Genomic DNA, 25,210 nt, shown 5'->3' on the forward strand with positions numbered 1-25,210 from the left:
TGCTTTCCCTCCAAAATAGAAGTGGCAGCAAGAATCATGCTTTTAAAGAACTGCACATAATGTTTGGCATGATTCCCAGCATCCCCCCCCATAGCTTTTCCCGCGCTTTTCCCACCGCCCACCTTTCTCGAGGCGGGGGGAAGAACGAGAGGGTGGTCGTTGTCGAGATTTCATCTTCTCTCAGGCGCCTCCTCCTCCTCCCCGTCTCCTCCCCCTTTTGCTCGGCTGTAGTAGCGGTTGCTGCTGCGCTCTGGGCTCTCCAAGGCACCGAGGAGCCGCGCTGGTACTTGAGGGCTGGGCGAGGCGAGCAGCTGCGGCAGCAGGAGCCCAGAGTCTCTTCGTTTTGTTTCTCACCATCTCCCTCAAGTCAGCAACCGACCTAAGCAAGCAAGCCAGGCGGGCGAGGGAGCGAGCGAGCGAGCAGGCAAGCAAGGAAAGGCACTTGAACCGTTTCAAAATGGCCCATCCCTGAGGGAGAAGAAGAAGAAGCAAGAGCCATCCTCGTGCACCAACCTCTGCCGATTCAAAAAGAGAGAAAGAGAGAGAGAGAGAGAGGCGGCGACTACTTGGCGACGGCTTGGCTGAGGCGCTTTGTTGTTGGAAGTGTCGGCGAGTTGTCCCCCCCCCCCACTCACCCACCCACCTTCCCGACCCGCTTTCTCCAATGGTCCAAAGTGACATGTCCAAATCGCCTCCCACTCCAGCAACGGCGGCGCAGGAGATGCAAATGGAGTTGCTGGACAACCCACCGGCTCCAGTCCTGGCTGTGCAGGTAGGCTGCAGTTTTTTTTAGGGGTGGAGGGTGACAGAGAGGGAGGGGCTGCTCGCCTAAAAATTAGGGGGCGTCTTTCTTTCCGTGCGGCCCCCGCCCCCTCCATATGGCCAGGGGGAACCTTTGTGGTGACTCTCCGCTTCCAGATTGTTGCTCTTGGGAGCGAGAGTTTTCGAGGCTTCACTTGACAGTAAAATCCCCTGCTGACGGCCCCCCCCCCAAAAAAAGAATCCTGCTGGCTTCCATCTTTTTTACTTTACAAGGTAAAGCTGCGGTTCTAAGGGAAGAGCAAGGGAAAGGCGAGGAGACTCCGCTGTTGAGCAATCTCAGATTGGGCAGAGGGTGAAATTCTGCCCCGTGGCGTGTCGACTCGGATTTACTTGCCACCGAGTTCAGGAGGACTTGCTCCGGGGTCTGTGAGCACAGAATTGCAAGCTAACGTCCCAGCCCTGTGAGTGGGCTTACTCAGAAGTAGGCTTTATGTGTCCGGTGGGATTTTGTCACATGCCAACGTATTTAGGGTTTGCAACTAAGAAGTAAGCCCCTCTCTGTTTTTTGTAAGATTTATGTCGTAGTGTAACTTCAGAATTTCAATCTGGAACAGTTTCGCTCTTAATTCCTTATTAGCATGCGCCGGTGTGAATGAAAATCTTTACCTACAAGCATGCGCTCAGATGTGGGTGGGGTTGCTGGCTATTTGTGCCCTTAATTATGACTGCAACAGGCTGCTTTTGTCTCCACACGTGAGTCTTCACCACCTGATCACTGTACCATCACAAATAACAGACCCATAATTCGCTGGTCGCCTTCCCCCATCCCACTCACCACACAGTGTACTTTAGTGGCACCTGCTCATGCTTTACTGCCACTCATCAGTTAGCCTGCAGTGATCAAACGTAGAAAAAGCAAGTGTTGTGTGAACCAGGCCAGCGGTGGTTATGTTTTACCTTAAATGGTCTTTAATAGGTGCCTTTAGACCTAACGAAAATCTTGTCTTTGTTCAGAGTCAGAAGCAAGTTCAGAGTTAGAAGCAAGTATTTGTTGTAGGGAAATCAGAGCAATATGAATGGCTCAGCTTTGGAAAGTTGGTGGGATAGGGGAAACTCTGGTCAGGAAAATTCATGTTTTCCCCTTATGGGCACATGGAGAGCTGTGGCCAACGAGGAGTTTTTGAGGCAGGTTCTTGTTGCATCTGTTTTAATAAAACACATAATATGATTTGTTGTATAAATTACTCACAATAAAGATGTTAGAGGACCAGAGTGGAGGAAAAAAATGTGCATGAGTTTATGAGCAGGGCAAAGATTTTAACTCATACAGTACGGAACAAGTACTTCTGTATGTTGTTGGAGTTTTTTTGTTTTGTTTTTAAATACTATGTATCATGGCGTGTGTTAATGTAAGCAAGCCATGATGTTTAATAGCTCTACAGTACTTAAAGCCAGACAAATAGTTTTCATTCTCTGAAAAGTACATGTGTAGGACTGTATTGCCATGATTTCTTTCCTTAGCATCTCAGTTGTTTCAGCAACAATTTTCTACATGCTACTTTTGGTTTTTTAAACCCATATTTCTTTTTCTGGTTTTCAGTGTTACTGACAAGGGAACTATTTTATAGATCTATGTGTGAGCATGTATTTGAAATGTGTTCCTTACTGTAGTTCACACTTCAAATATTATTCCATTTTTTTAGTTAGTTACCTGCATAAATTGCTGCTGAATCTTTTAAACTCACCAGGGATATGGCAACATCTTATTGTGCATGGTGTTTTTAACCTAATTAATTATTTTAATGTTGGTGAATGAACAAAAACAATGATAAATGCATTATTTGACTGGAATATTCAGCCAAAAAGAAGTACTCTAGTGTCTAGAAGGACTCTATTCGTATTGCTAATAAGTATTAAAAGATCATTGGAGTATCCACCAAGCTTGTGTAACTCCATTCATTACTTTTGCTCAAAATCAGACAAACCTTTATAGATTTCATCAGCTAATATCCCCACTACCTGCACAAGTACATTACATGGTGATCATAATTATGCCCCAAATGTATCTTTTTCTCAGGATATATTTCCCATGCTCTGATTTGTTTGCTTTTTCCTCAGGGTTGCAATGACTGGTTCTTTGTAGTGTAAAGTGACCCTGACCTTTTGTGTTAGTATTAAAGATCTGACATCAGAAACATGGGCCACTACAATTGTTTTATTTCATGCTGCTGTTATGCTGGTGTCTGATAAATTCTGCATCATAGACCTTCTTTTGGGGGACATTAATGATGAATAAATGAAACATCTACAGTTGAAAAATATGCTTTCCTTTTCACTGCATTTTCCCTTTTATGGACTTCTTGCAGTCATAACTGTTGACTTTTTACATAGAATAGCATTACAGTTTTTAACAATGAAACAGGTGGGTTGGGAATTAACTGGTTTTGGTCATACGAAACAATAGTGTTTCTCTGTTGAGACAAAAACAAATTATCCTAATAACCTTTTTAAATAAAACAAGCCAATGCTGTTTGAATAAACATGCATTTCACTGGCAGTTAAAAAATTAATGGCAGAGTTTTTTTAAAAAAAAAATCTGAAATATTACTCTCTTAATTAAATTTTTAATTTTAATTGAGTGACACAGCACTGCCTGTGCCTTTTATTTATTTATTTATCAATTTAATTTATTTTTATTTTTGGAAAAAACAGCTTTTTGCAATCGTATGCACAAAGTAGTCTCTAAATACATATTGAAAACCGTAGAAAAATTAAAAGTGAAGAACAAATGAATAAGATTAAAATGCAGTTAGAGTTCATAAACCACCAACTGGGAATGCCTGGCCTGCATAACTTTGCAGACAAAGATTTTGGCTTGAAGAGTCACTTGAACCAGTGGCGATAATAGTGAGATGGGGGTCACGTATCTCCAGTGCAGTATCCTGCTGTCTCTAACCATAATAGCTGTGAGATAAAGTACAGCATGCATTACTCAAATTCAGGATGCAACAAACCTGACATTGAACATCTTGGTTGTTGTCATACATCACAGGCAGGTCCATCATTTGCGGAAGCACCCATAGGGTTAACTACCATTGCTATTGATGGAAAGCATTACATTAGATAGATAGATGATAGATAGATAGATAGATAGATAGATAGATAGATAGATAGATAGATAGCCAATTTGTTATCTCTTCTTGGAGCTGCTGCAGGATCTGGGTCCTTCTGCTCACTTTGCTTTTTTCTCAAGTCCTATTCCATTCTTCCTATGGAATTAGTATGACCTCTCTGGGAAGAAGTGGAATTGGTGATGCCATGCTCCTGCTACACCAGAGATGTAAAGCAGGATCCCTGCATACAGCAATGGACAGCTTGATGGGAGTGGACCACTCACCTCTATTCCATCCAGCAGAGTGGCCGCAGCATATCTGGATGGAGAAAGGAAGAGGCAAAGGAGTAGTAAGGTTGGTACGGTGCAAACATGCCAGGGGAGCCAATCTGATGCTCCTGCCATTGTGCTTGTACCATGCCAGCCTTGCCACCAATATGCCACTCTCCCTCTGTCCTGGTGTGCTGCAGCAGCTCAGCAGGATGGAGTTCAGGTGTACGGCACACCCACACTATGAGGTCTGCTGCTGCCTGTATATACGTTGTTATCCTCAGTATGTCAGAACAAAGATCTTGCAGAATCATTATTGACTTATCTCTGTCCTGCAGCACTTGCATCTTATACAGCTCAACTGGGAAAGCGTCTTTAACAGGAAAGGTTACCAGCCTGAAAGCAGTGTCTCTAGGCAGAGAACAAGTAACAGTTGGTCTGGGTGCTAGAGAGCTGGGCACTTGCTCAGTGTCAGCCACTCCAGAGGCAAAGTCCAGCAGTATCTCTTCAATTCAGGAATTTCACCACATTCCCTCCTCTGGAATGTCAGGAGCCTTAAGAACATAAGAGCAGCCTTTCTAGTCAAGCACTCTGTTCTTAGAGTAGCCAACCTGATGCTTATGGGAGCCCACAGACAGGGCATGAGCTGTTTCCTGCTCGGTCACACTGCCTTTGATACTGGAGGTAACACAGCCATCATGACTTGTTGCCACTGATACTTTTACCCTCTATTTAATTAACTGGATATAGCTTATTTGAGGAGAAGGGAATTGCTATCTATAAGCATGCTTTTGTAAACTGCAAGCCTTACTATTATAATGTGCTCCACATAGGATCATGCCTGAAAAGTGTTTGAAACCTTCAGATGTTGCAGAATATGAAGTTCCACCTTCCAGCCAGTATGTACTTAGTTAGCACCATGTGATACTGAATACAGTGGTACCTCGGGTTACAAACGCTTCCGGTTACAAATGCTTCAGATTACAGACACCTCTAACCTCGAAATAGTACCTTGGGTTAAGAACTTTGCTTCAGGATGAGAACAGAAATCGCACGGCGGCAGCAGCGGGAGGCCCTATTAGCTAAAGTGGTACCTCAGGTTAAGAACAATTTCAAGTTAAGAACAGACCTCCAGAACAAATTAAGTTCTTAACCAGAGGTACCACTGTACATACATTTTTATTTTGTGGTTTATGCTTTAACATTGTACACCAACCTAATACTTTATGACATGGAATCATATAAATATGTTTATAAATACATGAACTACACTTCCTACCACTTAATGTCCAGTTAAAGGCAACAAGTAAATCTTAAGTATTTTGAAATTCAAGTGTATACTGAACTGATGTTGCTTTTTGTTGGTTTATCTGGATTTTTTTCAGTTATTGTTTGGCAGTTTTCCTTACGGTTTTTGTTTTTGATTCTGTTTTTTGTTACTTAGTTGCTTTGCTTTGTTTGTTTTTAAAACTGTATATTTAATAGTTGCCTTGGATTGTCTTCTGAAAAATATAAGGCAGGATAGAATGTTTTGAAATGAAAGCATACGTTTTATATAAAAATAATTAACATTTTTTTTTAAAAAAAACCAACCATGTTGCCTGTTTAATTAGAATTAATCAATTACGTAGGAACATAGGAAGTTATAGGTGTCAGACTATTAGTCCCATCTAGCTCAGTATTGTTGACACTGACAGGGTTTAGAGCAGCAGTCCTTCCCATTCCTATCCTGAGATGTGAGGTATTCAAGGGGCGTGTTGTATGCAAAGCATATGTTCTTAAACTGAGCTACATATGTTCCCCAAATCCATAAATGGTTTCGGCCCTAGTTTTCACTAAGCACAATATTTTAGTAAATATTATTTAACTAGCATCTAATGAACAGGACCCAACTGCATTTAGAATATTGTTGGCATCTGTCTTGAGAGGCAATGGAGTGTGCTTCCAGGACTGAACACAAACTGCTGGAGAATCACAGTGCCTGCTGTGGCTATGGAGATTGGTAACTCTTAATTGCTGTCTCCCACGTTGTTTTTGCAGTGTCAGCAGCACCAAATTGACCTTTCTGGGGTGTAAGCCTGGAGCAGTGTGTACAGAAATCCTGGACTTCCCAGATGACGATGTCTCTCAAGGCCTCATTGATGTGGTCCAAAGGAAAGCAGAGCACTAGCTTAGATGCAGGAGTTGCGAGAAGTTGTCAAAATGGGGGGGGGGACATCATTACACTCTGGACAGCCTTTGTAAATGGAGTTAGAACAAAGGGATTTTAATTTTGTTGTTGTTGTTTTTGATCTTTCAGCTTGATTGCCATCATTTTCAAACCTTGGGAATAACAATAACAAAAAAACCCATCCATAACATTCTCCCAAGGGTTCTTTAGGATATACAAGCTTTCTGAGCATTGGGCTGCTTTGAATGAGTGGGCTGTATTATTAAATGCCCCTGCTAGGGAACAGACTCTTCTGCATATAAGCAAGCATGACAGTAAAAAAAGGGAAAGCATGTTTGCCAGGATGTATCCTGACATACAACCCCTATCTGCAGCTTGAAGCAGCATAGGCTAGGAAAACCTTTTCACTTGATTGTGCTTATTTTATAAATTGGCATTGATTGTCTTTTATTTTTAATTTGAGTTAATTTACCTGGTTGGGAAAACATGTATTTTATGGCAGAACTTTCCAAACTTTTCTCGTTGGTGACACACTTTTTAGGCATGCATCATGGGCGTAGGCAGGGGGGGCAGGAGGGGGCAATTGCCCCCCCCAGAAGCAGGGCCACTGGCCAGCCTGCCCCACTGCCCGCCCGGTGCCGTCTCCCTTCTCCCTGGCTGGCTGTGGGGCGGGCGGCGGGAAAGCACCAGAGCCGCGCAAAGCGTTTGGCTGGCTTTCCCTCCCTCCGCCCCACAGCCAGCAAGGGAGAAGGGAGACGTCCCTTCTAGCCGGGTGGCTGTGGGGCGGGCGGAGGGAAAGCCAGGCAACCGCTTTGCGCGGCTCTGGGGCTTTCCCTCCACCTGCCCCAGCGATTGCAGAGGGGGAGGAGGGGATCGGAGCAGCCCGATTTCGGGCTGATCCTGGCTCCCCCTCGTCCGTTCCTATCGCGGAGGGGGAGGAGGGAGTCGGAGCAGCCCGATTTCGGGCTGATCCTGGCTCCCCCTCGTCCCTTCCTATTGCGGAGGGGGAGGAGGGAGTCGGAGCAGCCCGATTTCAGGCTGCTCCGATGTGGCCCCGCCCCCGCCCCTTGGCCCCGCCCCTTGCTCCCCGCCCCTTGCCCCCCCTGATTTTCATCCTGGCTACGCCCCTGGCATGCATCATTTTGTGACACAGTAATCCAGTTTTACTAGCAAACTGGAGGTTAAACTAACCCCTTTCCAGCTCCGGGAGGAGCGCAAGGGGGTGTTCACATGACACACCTACACACTGCAGCCGACACACTAAAGTGTCGTGACGCACAGTTTGGAAAGCTCTGATGTATTGGTTTGTAATAGAATGGCTATAATATGGCTCCTATAACTCCATATTGCAGACTGCTAATGTTGTTCTGCCAGTTCAAGCTTATCCATGCCCTCCTTTTGGATTTACACCTTTTGATCGTCCTTGTTCTCATTATTCTGGCACCATTACCTCTGACAGTGTAATCTCTGATAATCAGTAACATATATTCATAACAATAAAGAACTCCCCCCCCCCAAAGCAGGGAGGGTAGAAATTCATGGCAGAGCTTAATTGTAATAAATTACTAGTGTCTCCTCTTTCATTAGCTGTTTTCCTTATTTAATTTTTTTATACAGCTCCTGGTACTTTAGCAGTTACTTTGTGTTTGTTCCTTAAACTTGCTACTCCTGATGGTCTCTGTGTTTCTAATTTGGAGCTGTTTTCTTTTCATTTCTTAAATAATCTTAGTCTTCTAATTTCCCCCTTATAAGTACATCTTAACATTGCTAAAATTAGATTTCTAAATATGACGGTCTCTGGTTTGAGTAACCTCTTGAACGTTTACATTTTGTCATAGCTTTTTAATTCCTACTTGTTGAGAAATATGCATACCTTCGGAGCCCTGTTTTTCCCCCTGAAGTCTTGTCAGTGCCTTATCTGAGTAGCTAACTTCCTTATGTTTTTATTTCCAGTCCCTCTTGTGTAGCTTTCATATTTTTATACAATCACATTCATTGCCCTGTAAAGATAAATTATGTACAGTATTGCTAGATTTTCACAACTAGGTCATGAAACAGTGAACCACTTGACTCCATTTATGACATTTAATTGAAGGGATACTGCTGTAAAAAGTTGTATTTGAATATTATTAACCAAGCTAAACTGTTTTGGACTAGTAACCTCCTAAAATCAAAGGAGGATATTATTGTATAACAACTTGCCTTATTACTCTTTTACCACTTGTGGAGAAGAACAATTATTCTCCTTTAACTTTTTAAAAATCATTTTCAGTATGTTTGGTAAGTCAATTTTACTGAGTGTATTAATGTACAAGTAGTATGTTAAAAAAAATTGAGCTAGAGGGAACCAGGAGATCATAATGGCTGAAGCACTGCCCTAAAGCACCATTTCCTGTGATGTTTACCTATTGATTTGATTTTTTTCCCCTTCAATATTGATATTATATATTATAACTGCTACAACATTACTGCTTGCATGCCACAGGGAGTGTTCTCTCTAATGCCAGAAGCTGATATCTATTCCCATGTATAATCTTAAGAACTCAATAAACACCCAGTAGCAAACTATCGTGACACATTCTTCTCTGTGATTATTCATTTGTCTTTCTTATATTGTGTTTGAAGAACTGTGAGTGGAAAGAAAATAGCTGTTCAGCACAGTTGGGCAAACACTTGTGTAAGGGGTTCGTTCACTTTGTGCTATAATATGTAGATTCTGGTGCCTGGCTAATTTCTAAAGCTGACATTTGCTAATATAAAATAATAATAATAATATGTTGAGTATTTGTGTCTACTTGATGTATAGAAATGTATGCATAAAGTAATAACCTTTTCTTTTAACAGTCTTACAGCAAAGGTGCAAGAAGAAAACACCGATTCAAAGGTTCAGATGGGAGTACATCTTCTGACACTACCTCTAATAGTTTTGTCCGACAGGTATGTTATTTCCTCCACTTTCCCCAATGGTGTATTATTGTGTTGTGTTGATCCATAATCCAAATCAAAGGTGATATGGTGGTAACTGTAGAATATATAATTTCATGTTGATGCATCCTGTGAAGCTTAAAAGCCCATATATATTCACAGTAGATCTTACTACAAGTTGTGGTTTTCTGTTCCTTAGGAGTGTTGGAGAGCAAGGCAAAAGCACTGTAATTGAATATGTAGATTCCTGGCTTAAATATGCATTTGATTCCTGTTGGATAGAATAGCATAGGCAGCGACGCCCCGCCCCCGCCATTTACACAGGGGTTACATTCCGAGGTACCGCAGTGCTGGTGAAATCATGTATAATTGAAACCCATTGAAAAAGTCTGCAAACACCCCATTCTGCCCTTTTAGTGTCATTTCAGTGATTTCTTTATAACATTTCATGGCCACTTCCAGGGTCAGCACTATGCGCATATGCACAGTTGCACATATTGAATGCGTGGAAAAGGGGGGGGGGACGACTGCCTGTACTTAACTTAATTTTTCACATTCCCCAATAGTGTTTCTTCTCAATGTTAGTGTGGGATTTTTGTGGTTCTCCCATTTAATGAGTTAGAATGGAACTGAAAGAGCAACTCTTGCAGTCATCAAGGACTTTGTGGATTTCAGGCTCCAGTGGTTTCAGTAATACTGAAACAAAGCAGGTGTGGGTGTCATCAGTCCTTGGATGGGAGATGACTGTACCTTCTGAACATAAATGCAATATATAAAAAGTAATTTGACGATACTTCTGTATCCTTGAACATTTCAAATTAAATACTTTAAATTTGAGGGCCAAACTAGATAGTCTCAGTTGTGTATATTTTTGGAATGGAAAATAACTTTCAGTATTGATTAAACAGCAGTAGCAGTTTGTTTTAACATTTTGATGTACGGGTATGAAGGAAGAATTCCTGTATTGAAGGCATAATTATTTTTTTGTACTCTGTTGTACTCTATTTTATTTAATTAATTAGATTCAATTTATTTTTATGTAGGGGTTTGACTAGTACTGATGATGATGATGATGATGATGATGATTTAGAGAAGTCCATAACTTTAACTTTCAACTGTTTCGGTAATGAAATTAGATATGGAAACGTGGTTCTTAAGTTTGCAAAATTTCAAAATAGTTTACTTGCAAGTGATTTTTTTTGTCTGACTATAATTTCATGTTAAGCGTTTCAAGTAGATCACAGCTATCTAATTATTAAAAAGACTTATAAAAGTACAGATCAAGTAAACCAAATTGTGCGAGCAAAATCACTTTGATGAAAGGCACATAACTGTTATAAAGCAATTCTATATGCTATTGGTACTTTTATATAAAAAGTTATCCTTGTGAGCCTTGTATTCAGATCTTATTTTATATCCTGATGTTTATTAAAAATAAGCAACCTTATTTAAAAATCACTTTTGTAAATATTAAGCTGTGATAAAGACTACAGGCTACATGGGCTGCTTTAGACCAATATTTCCAGTGTAGCCCCACAGTGTTTAAATACTGGCAGGATGCCTATTACGCTGTGTTCAGTCACAAACAGGGTTATAAATAATGGCAAAGTGAATTTATTATCCATGTGATTTTCTGTAGAGGCCTTTTCTGTCTTTAGCACTGCTTTACACATGATGAATTGTGTACTTGGATATCATTCCCAAGGAGGAAATAGCTTGTATCTTTCATGTCCAATACCATGAGTGACAAAATGTGCCCATCTTTTTCTTTGTGACTCACTCTTCAGAGAGGCCTCATTAGCAGCAGGTTCCCCAAACATGCATTTGTTGACTACATATACATAATAATGGAAAACAATGATTATATAGTAGTAAATAGGAGAAAACTGGCAGGTGACACAACCTACAGAAAAATAGGTTCAGACCCCACAGCACATATTCAAAATTTGGTAAGGACTCTTCTTCTTTGGCGATCGCTCGTATCTGAGTAAGATTGTCTTCCATAAACACGGTTTTAACAATGGGTCCGTAAGTGACTGTGGATGCCAATTCTGGATCCACATGTCCTTCCACAGTGGGGAGATTGGTTTTCAGGCGGGAGTTGATCACGGTGTGGATTTGCCAAGCACGCCTTCCTCTTAGCACGTTTCTCCCTTGCGTCCTGAGATCGAGTGTCTTCAAAGCCCATGACACCTTTGGTAAAGGCTGTTCTCCAACTGGAGCGCTCGCAGGCCAGTGTTTCCCAGTTGTCAGTGTTTATACTACATTTTTTAATGTCTTTAAACCTCTTTTGTTGACCACCAGCATTACGCTTTCCATTTTTAAGTTCGGAATAGAGTAGTTGCTTTGGAAGACGATCATCAGGCATCCGCACAACATGACCAGTCCAACAAAGTTGATGTTGAAGAATCATTGCTTCAACACTGGTAACCTTTCTTCTTCTAGTACACTGATATTAGTTCGCCTGTCTTCCCAAGTGATGTGTAAAAATTTTCGGAGACACCGTTGATGGAATCTTTTAAGGAGTTGGAGATGGCGTTTATAAGTGGTGCATGTTTCACAAGCATATAATAAGGTTGGTAGTACAATAGCTTTGTAAACAAGCATTTTGGTTTCCCTGCGAATGTCCCGGTCCTCAAACACTCTGCACTTCAACCGGGAGAAAGCCGCACTCGCAGAGCTCAGGATTTCGGCATCAGTGTTGGCCCTTGTGGAAAGGTAACTGCCTAGGTAGGAGAAGTGATCAACATTTTCCAACGTTACACCACTGAGTTGGTTTTGTGGCACTGCAGAGGGGTTGTTTTGTACTTGTTGGTGCAGGACTTTGATTTTTTGGATGTTGAGTGATAGGCCAAGCTTTTCGTAAGCTTCTACAAAGATATTTAGGATGGTTTGGAGGTCATCCTCTGAGCATGCGCACACTATGTTGTCATCAGCATACTGAAGCTCTATGATGGAAGTTATGGTAACCTTACTCTTTGCTTTCAGCCTGCTCAGATTGAAGAGCTTTCCATCTGTTCAATATATGATTTCTACTCTGGTGGGGAGTTTCCCGTCGACAAAGTGTAGGATCATGCCAATGAAAATAATGAATAGAGTTGGGGCAATAACAGGAGGCTATTATCCAGGAGGCTATGTAACTGGGTTACCTATCGGATAAGGCAGGACAATTTTTAATACAATCTCATCCCCTTGTACCAGTTCCTGGGTGGGTGTGGAGGACTCTCTGGTCCTGAATGGGGTAACTGTGCCCCTGAAAGACCAGGTGCGCAGCCTGGGAGTCATTTTAGACTCACAGCTGTCCATGGAGGCACAGGTTAACTCCGTGTCCAGGGCAGCTGTTTATCAGCTCCATCTGGTACGCAGGCTGAGTCCCTACCTGCCCACTGACTGTCTCTCCAGAGTGGTGCATGCTCTAGTTATCTCTCGCTTGGACTACTGCAATGCGCTCTACGTGGGGCTACCTTTGAAGGTGACCCGGAAACTACAACTAATCCAGAATGCGGCAGCTAGACTGGTGACTGGGAGCGGCCGCCGAGATCACATAACACCGGTCCTAAAAGACCTACATTGGCTCCCAGTACGTTTCCGAGCACAATTCAAAGTGTTGGTGTTGACCTTTAAAGCCCTAAACGGCCTCGGTCCGGTATACCTGAAGGAGCGTCTCCACCCCCATCGTTCTGCCCGGACACTGAGGTCCAGCTCCGAGGGCCTCACATTAGTAAGTCAGATACATATATTAAGGATACGACATATTTCATTCAAATTATAGAACAATGTCCAGTTATAGAATCAAACATTCTAATCATTTTAGGTGCACAGTCTCTGTATACTGTACATCTATTCCCTTGGATGAGGTAAGGTTAGTTCTGGAGGATATTCTAAATGCTCGAAAGTCTTTGACCCCCCCCACCCTCACCTTCTTCCTGATTGAATTAATTGACTTGATTTTTGAAAAGAATTATTTCAGATTTGGCCATGATTTTTATTGCCAAATTAGAGGTATTTCAATGGGCTCACCATTTCCCCCTAGTGTGGAGACTTTATTAATGTATCAGTTTGAAAAACAATGGATCTTGGATCCCAACACTAACCCTTATTTCCATGGCATTGAGTTATATAAATGTATAGATCAGGGATAGCCAACTCCCGAGAGACTGTGATCTACTTTCAGATTTAAAATCTGGCAGGGCTCTACCCCCCATTTTGGGGGGTTCCGCTCAAAATTGTTGAGCTTTTTTTAGAGGCTGGAAATGGAAATGCTCCATTTTGAAGGGGTTAACGGGATTTGGCCAAGCTCTTCAGAGGGAGGGGGAAAGCACGGAAGCAACAAATAAACTTAGATCGCTGACAAGATCACCTCCATTTCAAAACTCAGGTTTCCCTACTGCTATGATAGAGGCCAACGGAGGGAGAGGGGCCGGGGCCGGAAGGGGACAAGCGATCGACCGGGATCTACCAAAGCCTCACAGGGATTGACCAGTAGATCGAGATCGACGTGTTGTACATCCTGGTATAGATGACATATTTATGAACTTTTCCAATGAACCACATTTGGATGCCCTGGACAATTGGCTTAATTCAGTTCATCCCACAATTAAGCTTAGTTTGCAGCATAACAAACAGGCCATCTCCTTTTTAGACATGACCGTATATAGGAGTTTCAATGGGCAATTGAGTGTTACATTTTTTACTAAATTTAAAGATTAAAATTCCCTTTTAAGATATGACTCCTTTCATCTATGACGCTTAAGAGACAGTCTCCCTTTTAGTCGAATGATTAGACTCAGACAGAACTCAACCTGGGGGATTTTTAAGAGACTCCAGAATATTAGCTAAATTTCAAAATAGAGGATATCCGAACATATCATCAACAATGCAGTCAGGAGAGTGTTCAATATTAATAGGGAGCAACTTTTTCAAAAACATTTGGAAATTCGATGCATTCGGAAATTGAACATGCAGCCTTTGACGTATAGCAAGAGACTATGAGTTTGTGTCAAGCTGAAGGGGCTTGTGGCCCAGAGTTTTTTTTTAAATTATTGCTTCCTGTTGAAGACTGTAGCCCAGGAAGAGAGGAAAATACTGGTAGTAAGCCACTGGCTGTGCAGGTGTTTTCATCAGGAAAGGTTTGCCTTCTTGGAGCGTGGCCTCTGCTTCTTTGAGGAAGGACTTCCAGCAAGAGATGGGTTGCACCTCGCAGCAGTTGGCAAGAATGTGTTTGCTAAGAGTCTTGCAAACCTGATCAGAAGAACTTTAAACTAAATCCTAAGGAGGAGGGAGACAGTATTACAGATGACAGGGGAACACCTGGTACTGGGAATAATCACTTCATTGATGCACAGGAAACTGAGTTGTTGCTTGAGAAACCTGCTAAAGGATAGGACGCTACAAGAAGGAAGCAGCTGGACTTGTGGTTTTAGTTTTCTCTGTTCTAATGCTCAGACTATGTTGAACAAGCAAGACGAATTTGAGCTCTAAATTCAGAATGGCAAATATGACCTAATATGCATTACTGAAACCTGGTGGGATGAGACTCATGACTGGAATGTAGGAATTGAGGGGTATAACCTGTTCAAAAGGAATAGACCATACAGCGAGGAGGAGTAGCATTATGTGTAAAGAATGTGTACACTTGTGAAGAGATACATGCCCTGAAGCATGGAGGGCAGACAGAGAATGTATGTACAGGTAAAAATTGTAGGAGTGGGAAACTACTATTGTAGGAGTGGGTCTGCTATAGACATCTAAGTCAGACAGAAAACCTGAGTGATAATTCCTGAGTGATTACCAAACATTCAAAAAGGAGAGAGCTAATAGTCATGGGAGACTTCAGTTTTTCTGATATCTGTAGGAACTCAAACTCTGTCAAGAATTAGAAAAAATCATTTTTTAAAAAAAAAATTGTTTCGACTACGTCAGACCAACATGGCTACCTACCTGTAACTCTGTCAAGAATGTAAGGTCCAAAAAATTCATCTGTTGCCTCATTAGAATAATAGAATCATAGAGTTGGAAGAGACCACAAGGGCCATCCAGTCCAACCCCCTGCCGAGCAGGAAACACCATCAAAGCATTATTGACATATGCCTGTCAAGCCTCTGCTTAAAGACCTCCAAAGAAGGAGCCTCCACCACACTCCTTGGTAGCAAATTCCACTGCCAAACAGCTCTTACTGTCAGGATGTTCTTCCTAATGTTTAGGTGGAATCTTCTTTCTTGTAGTTTGAATCCATTGCTCCATTGACAATTTCCATTGACAATTTCATTTCTCAGAAGAAGCAACAATCTATATTGGACCTGGTCCTAACCAACAGAGGAACCGATCAATGAGACAGTCCCAGCATGTTTGCACTTCTATCTTAGCGATGTCTACACTGGCTTGGTCATGTCCACAGAATGGAAAATGTCAGGATCCCCAAGGACATGCTCTATCCATAGCAGTGACCAGAGAAGGAATGGCTTCTGGGAGGAGCACAGAAAGAAGAAACACCATGGTGCATCTGCAGCAGCAAAACTGGATGCCTTCATCTACCCTAGCTGCAATAAAGCATGTCTCTCCTACATCATTCTCTACAGCCACAGCAGGTGCTGTATCCTTCTGAAAGTATGATCTTACTAAAAGTGTGCACTCCTCCATTATCTCTTGAGACAGATTGATGCCAACAAGATTTGGAGCACAGGATATCTTTTATTTCACTCGTTGTCAACAAGGGTGTTGTGTTCACAGTGATCTAAGCATTATCTTTTCCCTCTGTTTCCCCCCTCAGCTCACTGTATATGAAAAAAATAATTGAAAGTCATATGACAAATTGAACTATTCTTCACTAAATAAAATAAAAATCCTTCCAGTGGCACCTTAGAGACCAACTAAGTTTGTCATTGGTATGAGCTTTCGTGTGCATGCACACTTCTTCAGATAGAAACAGAAGTCACCAGACCCTTATATATAGTGAGAGGATGGGAAGGGGTATTACTCAGGAGAAGGGGTATTACTCAGAAGGGTGGTGGGAATGGGTGATTGGCTGATAGGTGTGGTAAACCTGTTGATGACTTTTAACGACTGCAATTGGTCTTACAGGAAAAAGCAAAGGGTGAGATAGCTACTTTATCATGTATAATGAGATAAGAATCCAATGTCTCTATTCAGACCAGGTCTCTCCATGGTTTTAAGTTTGGTAATAAGTTGCAATTCAACAACTTCTCTTTCCAGTCTATTTCTGAAATTCTTTTGTAATAAGACAGCTACTTTGAGATCTTGTATAGAATGTCCTGGGAGATTGAAATGTTCTCCTACTGGTTTCTCTGTCTTATGATTCCTGATGTCAGATTTCTTCACAAGATTTTCTTCAAGAAATAAATGATATCATCATCATACACAAATATTACATTTTTTTCTCCCTGCTGATTTAACTTTTCATCAGCTATAGTGTTTAAAATTTGTGTAGTTATAATGTTGGTTCTTTAAATATATATATACCTACCCTGACCTAGAAATGTCATACAGAGTCTAACCTAGGGGATTGGGTTGTAAGGCCAAATTTAAGGATATCATTAAATTAAGGTTTAGAATTTAATGACTAGCTTTCACTTCTATAACAGAACTTAGAAACGCCAGTACCAGCAGATTTTCAACTTGCTTTGCAAAACATATGTTAAATTACCTATAAAATATGGTACTTTTTCCATTTAGAAATCATACACAACGGCCATCTTATTGTAAAAATTATATGAAAATGTTCATCCAGTTTATTCCCTTTCCACCTATTCTTCTCCAGTTCACTATCCCATTCCAAAAAGTTGTAATTTCCCTGCACAGCTATTCTGACAATTTTTAAATCCAAGGAGTGGGATAATTTCTTTTTATCTCCACTGACCATTTCCATTTTCATCTCAGCAGGAAAGCAATTAAGAAAGCAATTCTGAGGTCAGGCTGTTCTCTTGGCAGTAAAAAAAATGCACAGAAAGTGCTAACATCTTCCAGACATTGCCAAACAATAAAGTTTTATTTTCTTCCATTTATATTCCATCTTTCTTCGATTAAGAAAGTGACCACATAGTTCCCAGGTGGTCACCTACCCAGGCACTGGTCAGGCCTCTACCTGCTTAGCTTCAGCAAGATAATAGGCTAATGTGTCTGAGACAAGCTCATGTACTCTGCGACAAATTATTGCCTCTCTTGCTGTTTAGTCAAGGGGAAATGAATCATATTGCAAAAAAATGTCTGAAGATAGGAAAGCAACCCCTGAGGAGGAGAAATGTGGCCTACTTGTACATTGGCAACACCATCACTACTTTTACTATCATTTTCAGCACCCATCAGTATAACTAACTGTTGGTGGCGTTGAGGAAGGGGGTTTTATAGTGATGGAAGAATCAAGCCAGGCTAAACAAAGAAGTTTTTTTGGGGAGGAATTAGCAGCCGGCAGCTCACATTAGCTCAACCAATTAGAGGTTTCACTGCTGCAACTGCCACAAAACCCCCTAGTTATTTGCAATATACCAGGGGTGCCCAAACTTACGTCACCGAGGGCAAGTGCCACCAGCGCTGATTGTGCTGCGGGCCAGAGCGCGTGGGAGCGCACACCCATACGCATGCACACACGTCATTTCCAGCGCACCTCCGGGTCGCCAGAACACTGGAAATAGCTTGTGCGCATGCGCATGGGCCTCCTCTGGTCCGGAAGTGCTCAGGAAATGACACTTGCGCATGCACACAAGCTATTTCTGATGCTCCAGCGACCCGGAAGTGGGCAGCTGTGCCGCGTCACACCGTTAACAGCGGGGGGCACTGGGGGCCACATAAAAGAGCCTCGCGGGCCGCATCCGGCCCCCGGGCCTTAGTTTGGGGAAGCCTGCAATATACAGTATGGTCTTCTGCTTTTAATTCCAGTGATACATAGATTGTATCTCTAACCTCATGGGGCTTCATTCATTTCCTGAAATACCCTGAATGTCAACTGTCACAGAGAGATGATCCATTGAATTACCTTTTATATTTTAGAAGGTTCATCAACCATGTTGGGCACAGATACGTACAACTTGCCACTTGTGAATGCCCAAGCACACCCTTTGCATTGGTTGATTCCTGCTGGCTGAAACTACTCTAATTACAAGACTAACGATCAAGTATCCATGTCAGCCTTCACTGAGAACAACTAGAGGACTGTGGGGAATGTTGTTGTAGAACTAGTTTATTTTTGCTGCATTGTTACTCTCTTGTCAGTTTTCAGTCACAGTTTGGGTTCCATAACAATGATAGACTAAGCAATAGAATTACACATACACGTACACTTACCCTTGATTGTTTTAAAGGTTTTGATCTTTTATTTTCTTATCCACCTAATATGATTATTTTAGGTCTTTCTCAGTTTTCCTTATATTTTAATGTTCTCCTTAGTGGAGTATTAGAACTAAATGTAAAAAGAGGAATACAACAAAAGGCTTTCGTTTCACATAGGTGTTAGTACTAGGTTCAGGTGTCTGTTTTCCAGCTCGCTTTGATCCTATCACCTCGACACAAACTTAATACTTGGACACTCACACTTAAATGTTTGTGGGGAAAGTTGGCTGCACTGTTTTATGTGTTCAGAATGGCAGAAGACTTTGTTGAAGAAACCTCCAATGTTGAAGAAAAATGGAATTCAAATGAAACAGAAAATACAGATATGGAAATACATACCGATATACAGAATACAGATGAAAAACAAAATGCAGATACAGTTCCAAATACTGAGGAACTGCAAAATAAAGATGAACAAGAAAGCAAAGAAGAACCATCAAATAAAAATGAAAGTGAGGACGCAAAGGAAACTCTAGTTCCTAAACCTGAAAAAGAGAAGAAGGTAACGGAAATGTAATGTTTATGCATTGCTTTATTATTTTAATAGATTTTTTTATGACTAGGTTGTAATACTTTGAACTTTTGGGAGGAGACCACATTTGAATTACATAGATTGGGGAAAAGGGATATGTTTTCCGGGCAAAAGCTTCATGAAAAGTATAATATGTAGCAGAGAAAATAGTTTCAAATATATAAGAAGTAATTATGTAAGCTAGAGAGTTTCTTTTAAATATTGAAGCATATAAAACAGTTGGTTTTGCATATTTATAAGGTATACTGTTTAATCAGGAGTAGTTTGGTTGTCAAAGGGATTAATGGAGCCCATCGCTGCAAGTTCAAAAAATTACCAGTCTCCCGGTTTAGCTCCTATTGATCTTATTTAAAAGACATAGTGCATACCTGGGAGGCGAATAAAGTTTCTTCCTTTATCATCTTGTCTATTGTTGTGCTTTTTAAGTATATCATTGCACTTTCTTAGTTTCCTTTAATGCAATTTAGTATTTCCAAGAAGGTGAAAATAATGATTTAGTCAGAGTGGCTAGTTTTGGAACATTGTGAATACAAGTTTATATTTAATTGTCATACCTATAATACCTATAATTGCCTATAAGGCAATGAGAGTCAAACATGCTTGATTTGTATTTATTTAATTTTATACAGTGCATTTATATTCCACCTTTTTCTCCAAGGAGCTCAAGGTGGTGTACATGGGTCTCCCCCCTGCATTTAATCCCCATAACAACTCTGTGAGGTAGGACAAGCTGATAGGCAGAGACTGCTGGTCTCCCAAGTCTTGGCCTGACTCTTTAAATAAATTATTATATTTGGTTGCCACTAACATTGCCCCCTATTTTGAGAAAAGTAAGGCTCATTTTTGTGGTCCTCAAGTCCAGAAGGTTTGTTAAACCGGAGCTGGACAGCAGATAGATTGAATTTGCTATCTACTAGTAGATCTCTGGATGATTAACAGTGGATCAGCAAGGATTTGTAACTCCCAGTTGTTTGATAATAGCAACAGTAAAAAGCTTTTCTCTTAATTAGGCTGTTGAAATTTTTAAAAAGGTTTGTGGAAATCAGAAATAAACTTTGTATTACAAATTAATTGCTGGGCTGGGCACATGCTCACAAGTATCCCCTGCTATCTGTGGCACTCTCCTTTGTATTTGGCTCTGGTTGGTGGACCTCGGGGTTCTAGTAAAAAAACGTAAATCAAACAAGCCTGGAGTCTGTCTATGCATGGTTTAAAATTACTGTGAATAAGTGTAAAAACAGTAGCATTATAGTTTCTTAAATATATACATTAGTCTCTCTAAAAGCATCTAAATTTTAGCAAAATCTACTTACACAGCATTAATGGGGGTATTCAACTACGTTTTACTCAGCGTATTCCCACTGAAATGAATGGACCTAACTTGGCCATGTTAATTACAGTGGTACCTCTAGTTACAAACTTAATTCGTTCTGGAGGTCCGTTCTTAACCTGAAACTGTTCTTAACTAGAGACGTGCTTTCGCTAATGGGTCCTCTTGCTGCTGCTGCGCCACCAACACATGATTTCCGTTCTCATCCTGGGGCAAAGTTCTCAACTCGAGGTAACTTCCAGGTTAGCAGAGTTTGTAACCTGAAGCGTTTGTAATCTGAGGCGTTTGTAACTCGAGGTACCACTGTAATTTCATTGGGCCTGCTCTGAGCACAACTGTTGAATACCACCCAATGTTTTTTGATGCAACGGTATAATGCTTTTGGTACAGATGAATGTAATGGTAAGATTGTGATTTTTTAGGATTATGCAAAAAGAGGACAATATGCTGCTGTGGAGAGCTATAGCAAAAGCACAAAAATAAAATCCATAGGAATTAATAACGATGTACAAAATACAGCAAAACTTCTAAAAGCAACAGTTGAAGATGCAGGTTCAAATAAAATCAAACTTTATTAGCATAGCCGACGGGCCATAGCATGAAGATGCAGGTTTTGTTAATAACGTCTTTTAACAGTATGATAGGAGCTTATAAAATAAAAATAACATTGATTCTTTGTTTTTTATTAAACATAATCTTTATTATTATCACACCTTAATTAACATAAAACTCAACAAATATTACACACATTACATACATTGCTTACTATACATACCCTCTTACCTACATATTGGATATCACACCACACACATTTGACTTACAACTCTTCACTTATTGCTTTGTTACCAATCTTAACTCAATACGCAAGTCCCAATAATTACTTCACATTTCCTTTTTTGTTTATCTAATCATGTTTTTCTATACTTTCCCTTTATTTGCAAGATTTGGTCCAGGCATCCCCGAACTGCGGCCCTCCAGATGTTTTGGCCTACGACTCCCATGATCCCTAGCTAACAGGACCAGTGGTCGGGGAAGATGGGAATTGTAGTCCAAAACATCTGGAAGGCCGAAGTTTGGGGATGCCTGATTTAGTCTAAATCTGCTAAGAGACTTGCATTGTCCATATAATTTTTAAGATATTCTTTGAAGATTAACCATTCTTTATCAACTTTTTGAGTGGTATTTCCTCTTATTCTCCCTGTCTATTTTGCAATCATTTGGCTAACCAGTCAGATTTGGTGGGGTGGGGATTATATTACTTTTCCAATTTTTAGCTATCAAGATTCTTGCGACTGTGATGGCATACATAAACAGTTGTCTACAGCATTGATTTTTTGTAAGCTTTTGCCTTTGTTGTATGAGATCTAATGATATGGTAATAAATCTTCAAAAAGGTAAATTTTCTATCATTTCACTCTGTAATTTACAAACATTGCAGAATCATCTGAGTATTCGGGGAAATAGTAAGGTAGATGGTTTTTTAAAATTTTATTTTTTTTAACGATATAGATTCTGATTGCAAATGCTTGTAATTTTCATTTAATGGATGATAAATTATTTATAATTTGAGGAAGGGTTATAAATCCTGGTGCTCATTATGCAACTGATTGTAAATGGGCCAGGCTTCCTTTCAAGAGACCTTGGTTTTGTGAGACAGAATATTTCTTACAGGTCTCTGTATTGCCCTTTAATTTATATTAGTACATTTTAAGTTGAGATGAAAATACTTTAGTGGTTCCTCTTGAGAAAAGCATATTCCATCAGTATTCTCGTTTTTTAGCAAAATCAATTTTAAAAACAGACTAGAGTTGTAATGGCTTTTAAATACATTTCTATTGCAGTTTTGAATTAATGGTGTTCCTTTTTTCTTTTTCTGTTGAAAGACATTAAAGAATCATCCATAAAATGCTATCATTAACAGGGCAGAAAGTTCATTTCTTCGTTTTAAAATGCTTCTGCCTTTTTAGGAATATGAAGACATAAACATACAGCACATAATTAAATCTAAGCTCTTGCATGATAAGATAGCACATTTGTATGGTAGTTCTTGAACTTTTAAGATAATGTTTGGGTTACAAACATTTCATCTGATATAGAAGAGACTCTGTTTGATGACAGAAAGTAGGGAAATGTTCCAATTTGAAGCTTGTGCTATCTTCTGTTGGGATTCTATCAGATTGCTCTGAAAGTCATTGGTTCTGTTAAAATGTTCTGCCGTGGAAAAATCAGTAGGTTTGGATGGCACTATTTTTATATTGGAAATACTATTTCAATTTTTTTATGATTACTAACAAGTCATTAGTTAAAAAAATATTTTTAAATAAAAACAGGTATTAAACTAACATTAATGATGTTAGGATCAAACTGCATGTTATTCAACATATCCATGACTGGATCCCTCAGGTTTTCTTTCTCCCAGCCTAGACAAATTAAGCTATAACTCCTTCTGTAGTGATGTTTCACTGATAGAGTTGGCAGCCTCTGCAACTTCTTTTCATGGAAAGATAAAATGTGGCCCACCCAGTTCAGCATCCTTTTATCAGTGGGAAGTCCAAAAATAAAGCAAGGATGCCCCAATATGGACATCTAGTTCTCCAAGTCTCTACTCAACGCATATCATGCATGTTCTGTTTGAAGGGCTATTATTCTGCTATGAGGGCAGTAGAGTGGTGTCTCCCAGTGTGGTCTGCAACCAGCATGGCTCAGTGTCCTTCTAATCTGTAAATGGAAAGACTGGTTGCCAGAAATACTGGGGAATGGCATACCCACACTTCTCTCTCTTGTCAGAGCTTCTAGAAAAGTACCTGATGAACCTTCCCTCCTGCCATCAGATTTGTATGGGTTGTACCATCAGTTGTTAAAATAGTACAGTCATACCTCTGTTTAAGTACGCTTCAGTTTGAGTACTTTCAGTTTAAGTACTCCACGGACCTGTCTGGAATGGATTAATCCACTTTCCATTTCTTTCAATGGGAAAGTTTGCTTCAGGTTAAGTACGCTTCAGGTTGAGTATTCCGTGGACCCGCCTGGAACAGATTAATCCACTTTCCATTACTTTCAATGGGAAAGTTTGCTTCAGGTTAAGTACGGACTTCCAGAACCAATTGTGTACTTAAACCGAGGTACCACTGTATTTATATTTATATTTTGTATTGACTGCTATTTTTTAATGCCTTGTTGCTAATGGTTAAGAATAACACCTGATTATGAGAGACCAATCTATGAGCTGTGAGTCAGCAGGCAAGTTCAGATCTGAAAAATTCTAAATATGAAAGAGACTGCAGAGTATTTGCTATGGGGGTGGCAACATAAAGAATATAAACTTTGAGGAGTTTTATGCTGTACTTGAAAATAAGAGTACTTTATTCAGCTTATTTGGGTAATTTTTAAGTGAACATGTCTTCCATTAGGCCAAAAATGTAAAGTGGCTGTGATCTGTTTGAGACTACTACTGCCTGAAACATTACTGAATAGATACCGCTTGCATAAGTAAGTACTGAAACATTTATATTCCACAGAGTGGTGTAGATTTCTATCTTCAACAATTTTCCTAGAACAGCAGTTGCTTACAGTTCTGTTATGCCACTACAAAATTGCCCTTGGGAAAGAAAGAGAGAAAAACAAAGGGACAAAAGATCAGTACAGTCTTTGTTTATCTTATTGCAGATGATAAGTTAACATTTGGGACCTTTGAATAGAAAACTCCCATGCCACTTAGCAAACTGCCTGTTATATCCCTTGAGTTTAAAAGCCAGTTTTCTTGAGTGTGAGAATTCTAAGGAAAACGAATCATATGGGTGGATATAAATGACTGCCAAACATTATTGTTAATTATTACAATCAGGGTATGTGGGAACCTCCCTCAAATTGTGCCCACTTTGTTGTCAGGTGCAGAACCAAGTGTGACCGGAGGAACAGCTGGCGGCTAGCCTATAAAATAGGTAGTAAATCTGTGGCTGTACAGGGACTGATCTTAGGGGCAAGTTACATATTTTTGTTGGAAGATCAGCAATTTGAGGTTTACGCTCTTTAAAAACTCTCCAGTGATGTCATCTTAACCTGGTGGATTTCTCAGTAAAATCTAGAACTTCATCTTTTGTCACAGCTTTTGTTTGCCACAGTTCTTCAGAGTCCCATGCAGGCACAGGGATGTGCTGTTCAGTGGTGCCTCAACTTACGAAGACGATCCGTTCTGCGGCACTCTTCGGAAGTCGAGGTTTTCGGTTGTCGAAGCGCCCGTTGCGCGCATGCACGAAACGTGATTTTGCGCTTCTGCGCATACGCGGATCGCACGTGCCGCTTCTGCGCAGGTGCAGAATGCGCGCAGCGAAAAGACTTCCGGGGTTGTCGACTTTGTAAGTCGAAACCTTCGGAAGTCGAGGCATTCATATGTCGAGGTACCACTGTGTATCTTTCCCTCTCAAGGCAGATAGTAAGAATTCGTTCAGCTTTGCTGCAATCTCATTTTCCTTCTCTAGTACACCTTCGACTCCCTTGTTATCCAAAGATTCAACCACTTGTCTCTTGCTACTAACATATTTGAAGAATGTATTTTGTTGGGCTTTTGCTTTTCTCAGTGTGCTCCTCAAAATCATTTTTGTGTGTGTCCATTTGCATTTATTTTGTGTTGTTTATTTATTTGGTTTGTGTTCCTTTTTGCTCTACTGTAAGGACAATACTTCCATTTTCTAAAGGAAGACTTACTGTCTCTAACAGCTTCATTTACTCTGCTTATTAACAATGTTGGCATTTTCTTGGCCTTGGTGA

At 40.5% G+C, this 25,210-nt stretch overlaps 1 protein-coding gene across 2 annotated transcripts in view; it reads left to right on the plus strand.

The window, feature by feature from the left end:
* The first annotated feature begins 229 nt into the window (after positions 1-229).
* CACNB2 (calcium voltage-gated channel auxiliary subunit beta 2) overlaps positions 230-25,210 on the plus strand; it is a 135,588-nt gene continuing 110,607 nt past the window's right edge. For both annotated transcript variants that reach the window (XM_035129854.2, XM_035129858.2), the window contains exons 1-2: positions 230-772; positions 9,159-9,251. In XM_035129854.2, the coding sequence (XP_034985745.1) occupies positions 665-772; positions 9,159-9,251 (201 nt within the window). In that variant the 5' untranslated portion in view covers positions 230-664. The remainder of the gene's footprint in view (positions 773-9,158; positions 9,252-25,210) is intronic.

The sequence above is a fragment of the Zootoca vivipara genome, chromosome 12 (genome assembly GCF_963506605.1).
Source record: "Zootoca vivipara chromosome 12, rZooViv1.1, whole genome shotgun sequence".
Lineage (NCBI taxonomy): Eukaryota > Metazoa > Chordata > Lepidosauria > Squamata > Lacertidae > Zootoca > Zootoca vivipara.